The sequence below is a fragment of the Gekko japonicus genome, unplaced genomic scaffold (assembly GCF_001447785.1).
Source record: "Gekko japonicus isolate JY-2015 unplaced genomic scaffold, Gekko_japonicus_V1.1 scaffold3267, whole genome shotgun sequence".
Lineage (NCBI taxonomy): Eukaryota > Metazoa > Chordata > Lepidosauria > Squamata > Gekkonidae > Gekko > Gekko japonicus.
The window spans coordinates 104,552-111,047 of NW_015169276.1; the positions used below are offsets into that span (position 1 = coordinate 104,552).

Below are 6,496 nucleotides of genomic sequence, written 5' to 3' on the forward strand. Positions count from 1 at the left end.
CTTCCCCTCCCCACAACAGACCCCCGGTGAGGCGGGTGGGGCTGAGAGAGCTCTTGACAGAAACTGCTCTATTTCAAGGACAGCTCTTATCAGAACTATGGCTTGCCCCAGGTCATCCAGCCAGGTGCAAGTGGAGGGATGGGGAATCAAACCCGGTTCTCCCAGATTAGAGTCCGCGCACTTAACCACTACACCAAAGAGGGGAACATATCTGCATAGATGGTGAACCCACGAAGACGAGAGTGGGGGCCCTGAGGAAAAACTGGAACCGCAGCCCACTGAAAGCCCCACCTAGACCCCCAGACAACGAAACTAAAACTGCACGCAGAAGGGTAGAGATGTGTATAAAAGGAAGCAAACCGGGTCCTGCATTGCTTTCTGTGACTGCAGCTTGTCTCCAAGCAAGTACCTCTCTCAGGCGAGCACACTCGAAAGCAGCGGCTGTCCCAGGCACTGGCGGCCCACCCCACCCCCCGTCCCAACCCACCGGAGACACTTTCCCCTCAAGCGCCCAGACGCACCGGATGCCGGGTGAGATCCCAGTTGTGGATCAGGCGTGAAGGGATCACCACTTCGTCGTCCCGGTGGCAGCTGTCACAGTAATAGAGGCCCGTGAACGAACACAACTTGGGCTTCGGAGAGGAGAAGCCGATCTGCCTGGAGCAGCCTGGAAGAGAAGCATGTGTGGTCAGGACTCCCGAGGGTGCCGCAGCCTGGCCCTTGGCCACCTCCCACTGCAACGACTCAAAGCAGTCCTGGAAGAACCAACGTCGTCAAGCCAAGCCGAAAAAGTGAATGCCGTCCGGAACACGTCTGAAGCCTACAGCTGAACAAAATCCCTGTCGGCTGCAAACGTGTGCGATTTAAAGAATTGCATGTTGTCCTCCTTTACCCCCTATGAATCATTGTTAGTCCCTTGTGTGAAACCGTGTAACTGTAAATCGCTCAGAGCCAGCAGCTCTGCAGGATTGAGCGATCGATACATCCAAAGGTACTATTATTATTATTATTGATGAGCCCCCAAGGCAGACCCTTCCTCTTCCCAAATTACCCCCTTCTTCTCTTCAAGCTGTCCGTCCATTAACACAGCATTCCCATGACTCAGCCTCACTTTGACTTGGCCAGGAGGGCCCCCCCCCAGTCACCTACAAGCTGGCGGCTAGAAAACAAGTCAGATCCATTCTGTGTTTGTGTGTGTGTGTGTGTGTGTGTGTGACCTCTAGCGGTTTCTGAGTGGTTGCAGAGGCCTAATGCAAAAAAATCTCCAGTTATCTTCAATGTTCCCTCTAAGCTGTGGAGTCTTGTGAGCAAAAATTCTAATTCGTGAGCTACTGGCATTAAAATTGTGAGCTACTGCATGATTTGGCTACTGCATAAATTAGATTGCTCTGGAGCCATGCTTCCTGAACTAGGATAAAAATCTGTGAGCTGGAGGCTAAAATACTGTGAGCTAGCTCACAGTAACTCAGCTTAGAGGGAACACTGGTTATCTTAGGTGCATCTGCTAAACGCCACAGCACCACTGGGGACACTTACTCTGACAGAAACATTCCGGGTTCCAGAGACTCATTTATAAAAAGGGCGTTGAGATCAGCAGACAAGAATCTCCTGGTGGTTCCCGGCCCCAGAGATATCCGGCTGGCCTCGACCAGGGTTTGGGCCCAGCCCGGCGGAACTCTCTGCCGAACGACATCCGTGCCCTGCCTGATCTATTAAAGCTCCGCAGGGCGCGCAAGGCAGAGATGTTCCGCCAGGCCTTTGGCTGAGGCCAGCGACGGTTCCTTTACATCTGCCCAGCGCCCTCTCCCCCCCCCATAAAAATCTGAATGCTAAATATGCCATCTTGTTCTTAAAATGTTTAAATATTTATGCTGAATGTTTTAATATTGAACTCTTGTAGATGAGCTGCGGTGGCTCATGTGGTTAAGACGCTGAACTGCAGGCTGTGGAAGGTCGGTAGTTCAGCAGTTCGAGACCCAGGTGCCGCAAGACGGAGTGAGCTCCTGTCTCTAGTTCCAGCTCCTGCCAACTTAGCAGTTCGAAAGCAAGAAATCGCAAGTAGATAAAGAGGTACCACTTCGGTGGGAAGGGAACAGCGTTCCGTGCGCCTTGGTGTTTAGTCAGGCCGGCCACATGACCACGGAAACGTCTTCGGACAGCGCTGGCTCTTTGGCTTTGAAACGGAGATGAGCACCGCAACCCTAGAGTTGGATTCGACTGGCTTTCGAGCAAGGGAACCTTTACCTTTACCTTGTAGCTTTAATTGGTTTTAAAATTGTATTGAATTATGTTGTTGTAAACCGTCCTGAGCCCTGTGTAAGCGGGGAAGAGCAGTCAAGAAATATAATGAAATAAATAAATGAGCAAAACAGAACAGGATCTCGGCCCTACTTTCGCCTGACCCTCGTGAATCCATTGCATTCTGGCCTTTTCCGCATTCTCACTTCCTTCACTTTGTGGGTTGTTGCTGTGTTAGGTTTTTCCCCACCCTTTTCCTCATGTGTTTTTGCCCCCTCTAGTGGTCGATTCAATATCACACAAATTTATTTCCAGCATATCTCCCAGCAGATTTAAACTTCAGGTTTTTATGCTGGACACAAACCTGTGTGATATTGAATCGGCCACTAGAGGGGGCAAAACACATGCATAACAGAACTCCCCCTGCCCTGAAGCAACAGGAACAGACAAGAGAGGAAAAGGAGAATGTGGAAAAGTCCCCCCCCCTCGCTCCTGGTAAAATCATTTCTCTTTCTTCCTTTAAAATATTTATGCCCCACTTTATACCCTTAGACTCGGGGCAGCCTCCTGCAGTAGTTTTTTCTTCAGTGATCCTTATCTGAAATTCCTGACGCCCATGGTAACAGACTCATCCTTGACTGTCAGCAGAGTAAAGCTTGTCAGTGTCCTAAGGGAAGACCTGCGTGCTCTGATCGACAGCACAGAACGAAATCGCCCCCGGCACAGGCAGGCTCCTCCTAGCTCAAAGGCAAAGGTCAGCGGGTCCTGTCACAACACAGAAGAGGATTGGCCCCGAAACTAGGGCACGAAAGTACTACACAGGGCAGCAAGGTGCCCATTTATTTATTTGGATTTCTATCCCGCCCTCCCCGAAGGCTCAGGGCGGCTAACAGGGCACAATGCCAAGTAATAACAATAAAACAATATAAAAGATTAAATTACAATAGACAATTAATAAACCAATAAATAAACATCATAAAAACACTTCCGGCGCTCCTCTATTCAGTTCCAGATGTTAAGATTTTAAGACCCAGATGGTGTTCTCAATAACATAGCTAGACACCCACAGCACTGTAAATCCTACTGCCTGCCATCCCCTAAAACACGTCCCGTTCTCTCCAATGGTGCCCGCACCAGCGGTAGCAGTATGCAGAAATCATAGGGCGTTGATGGAACGATGATGGTAAAACAATGATGGTGGCGGCTCCTTTTCGAAAGCCTGGCGGAAGAGCTCCGTCTTACAGGCCCTGCGGAACTGTACTAGGTCCCGCAGAGCCCGGATCTCCCCTGGGAGCTCATTCCACCAGATAGGAGCCGCCACCGAAAACGCCCTAGCCCTGGTCATCACATAGTTGGTGGTCCTGGGGCCTGGAACATCCAGGAGATCTTGATTCCCCGACCGTAGTGCCCTTGGGGGAACATGTGGGGAAAGTAGTGTATTATATTTTGACCTCTCTATGGGGTGCAACTAGATTTTCTGTCTCAGACACCAAAAAGTCTCGGGATCATCTCTGTCAATGGACAGCAAGATTTCTGAATTGTCTTCTGATTATTGGAGAGATTCCCAAAATGATGCAGAGTACCCCAGTGCCCATCACCCATGCCTCTTGCTCTGCTTTTGCAAGGGGAAGAGTGGGCAGGGGGACCCAGTAAGGGCCACATGCTTCAGCAGGTCCGGTTCTGACACAGAGGCAAGTCTTAATTACTAGGTCCACAACAAAAATCAAAACCAGTGAGCCATCACAAACTAAAACAGAAGTCTAAGATTTGCTACCTGAGTTGTACTACAGCTTCCAAAACTTTAAAGGTAAAGGTTCCCTTGCTCGAAAGCCAGTCGAGTCCGACTCTAGGGCTGCAGTGCTCATCTCCGTTTCAAAGCCGAAGAGCCAGCGCTGTCCGAAGACGTTTCCGTGGTCATGTGGCTGGCATGACTAAACACCAAGGCGCACGGAACACTGTTACCTTCCCACCGAAGAGGTACCTATTTATCTACTGGCAATTTCTCGCTTTCGAACTGCTAGGCTGGCAGGAGCTGGAACTAGAGACGGGAGCTCACTCCGTCATGCGGCACACTCGGGTCTTGAACTGCTGAACTACCGACCTCCCACAGCCTGCAGTTCAGCGTCTTAACCACTTGAGCCACCGCAGCTCAATTATGTCCCTACTAAACTCTTAGGTTTCCCTTGCTCGAAAGCCAGTTGGATCCGACTCTAGGGTTGTGGTGCTCATCTCCGTTTCCAAGCCGAAGAGCCAGCGCTGTCCGAAGACGTTTCCGTGGTCATGTGGCCGGCATGACTAAATACCAAGGCGCACGGACTGGAGCTAGAGACGGGAGCTCACTCCGTCATGCGGCACACTCGGGTCTTGAACTGCTGAACTACCGACCTCCCACAGCCTGCAGTTCAGCGTCTTAACCACTTGAGCCACCGCAGTTTCCTTCCAAAACTTTAGCCACACACAAAATTACTTATTTATCTTCATCTCTTAATAACCAAGAAGACTTCGCTTGTAAAGAGACAGAGTCCTGCTTAAGCAAAGAGAAAATCAGTTCAGCTCCCAAATCTGAAAAGTCAGGGAAATCCAAAAGAATATGATCTATAGAGTTCATCTCTTAATAACCGAGAAGACTTCGCTTGTAAAGAAACAGAGTCCTGCTTAAGCAAAGAGAAAATCAGTTCAGCTCTCAAATCTGAAAATTCAGGGAAATCCAAAAAAATACGCTCTATAGAGTCAATCTGAGTCAATTCAGTTAGTACCGAATTGAGGCAAGTCTGCTAAGTTGCTAACTGCAGACCCCAATCAAAGCCTCATCAGATGTTCCAGGTGTCTCCATAGGCTTTACCAGATGAAGCCAAGAGGATCGGGAAGACGTAATCAAACAGGAACACTGGAAGCAGTGTTCCCTCTAAGCTGAGTTAGTGTGAGCTAACTCACAGTTTCTTAGCCTCCGGCTCACTCATTTTTGTCTTCGCTCAGGAAGGAGGGCTCCAGAGCAAACCAATTTCTGCAGCAGCCAAATCGCTCGCTCACAACTTTAATGCCAGCAGCTCACAAAAGTAGAATTTTTGCTCACAAGACTCCAAAGCTTAGAGGGAACATTGACTGGAAGTCAAGCATCTCTTGCAATTTCTGTTTCTCGATATCCGCGTCCAGCCCGATACTGCCGGCTCAATACATGCCCCCCAGTACCCCCCGAGCCAAGTTCTGGCCTCGCTCCCTGCTACCTCACCTGCACAAATGAAGCTCTGGCAGTCCAGACCCTTCTCTGTGGGGATGGCGACCAAGTACTGCAGGAGGAAGCCGTTCTCCCTGACGGTGTTCTTCAGGATGGCCTGCGAGTTCCCATCCAGGTTGCCTCCAAGCGTCAGGGCCTCCTCGGCGGTCTCCAGGTAGGACATGAGCACCTGGCGGACCAGGTCTCTCCAGTCCGCGGCCTCCTCCGCATTCTGGGCCCTCAGCTTCAGCACCGCTTTCGAGGTGATGACTTTGAAGAAGGCCGGCCCGCCCAGGCTGACGTCAGGGAGGATGTCCTGGATGGTCTCGACCCCGTAGCTGTTGCTCAGGGTTTTCTCGCCGTTCCTGGCCTTGAAGCACTTCAGGGCTTCTAAGGACAAGGAGAACACGAAAGGGACCCAGGCCCGGTCCGCCTCCAGGTACAGGACAGACTCCTTGACCGCATCCACCTCGGGGGCGAGGGCACACGTCCAGTCCGGCTCGTTCTCGCCAGTTTCATCGTACAGCAGGAGGCCCAACGGACCCCCGGGCTCCCCACCGGCAGGGCTTGCCTCAAGGTCCTCCGCCTCTTCCGGGCACTCGATGGTCCCCCAGTCCTCCTCCGCCTGAGGCCGGCACTTCTGAAGGGCTTCGTGCAGCCGGTCCAGCCAGTCCTCCGCCTCGTCTCGGCAGGCGGCCCGAAGGCACAGCTGCTTGCCCGAGAAGACGAGATCGAACCGGCCGTCGTGGTGCGCCGCCCCCAGGGAGTCGCAGCGCAGCAGGGAGCAGGTCTCCACACACACCCGCTCCTCGCTGTCCACAAACAGGCGCAGCTCCAGGGGCGAGAGCTCGCAGAAGAACTCCTTCCAGATGCCCACGGCTCCCCGCCGCTCCAGGTTCCCCAGCTTCAGCAGGCCGCGGAACGGGTTGGAAAGGCCTGCCGGGAGGGGGGGAGAAGAAGAGCATTGTGGGTACAGGAAGAGTTGTGCTGGGAGGGGCATAGAGATGTGAAGGCCCGGAAAAAAACAGGGAAAATTCGGGGGGG

General features: G+C 52.1%; 1 protein-coding gene across 1 annotated transcript in view; it reads right to left on the reverse strand.

Annotated features, from left to right (window-relative positions):
- The window catches only part of PLEKHM1 (pleckstrin homology and RUN domain containing M1), a 50,969-nt gene that overhangs the window by 25,876 nt on the left and 18,597 nt on the right, over positions 1 to 6,496 (reverse strand). Inside the window, 2 exon segments of the mRNA XM_015416560.1 lie at positions 522 to 667; positions 5,468 to 6,388. Coding sequence (XP_015272046.1) covers positions 522 to 667; positions 5,468 to 6,388 — 1,067 coding nt within the window.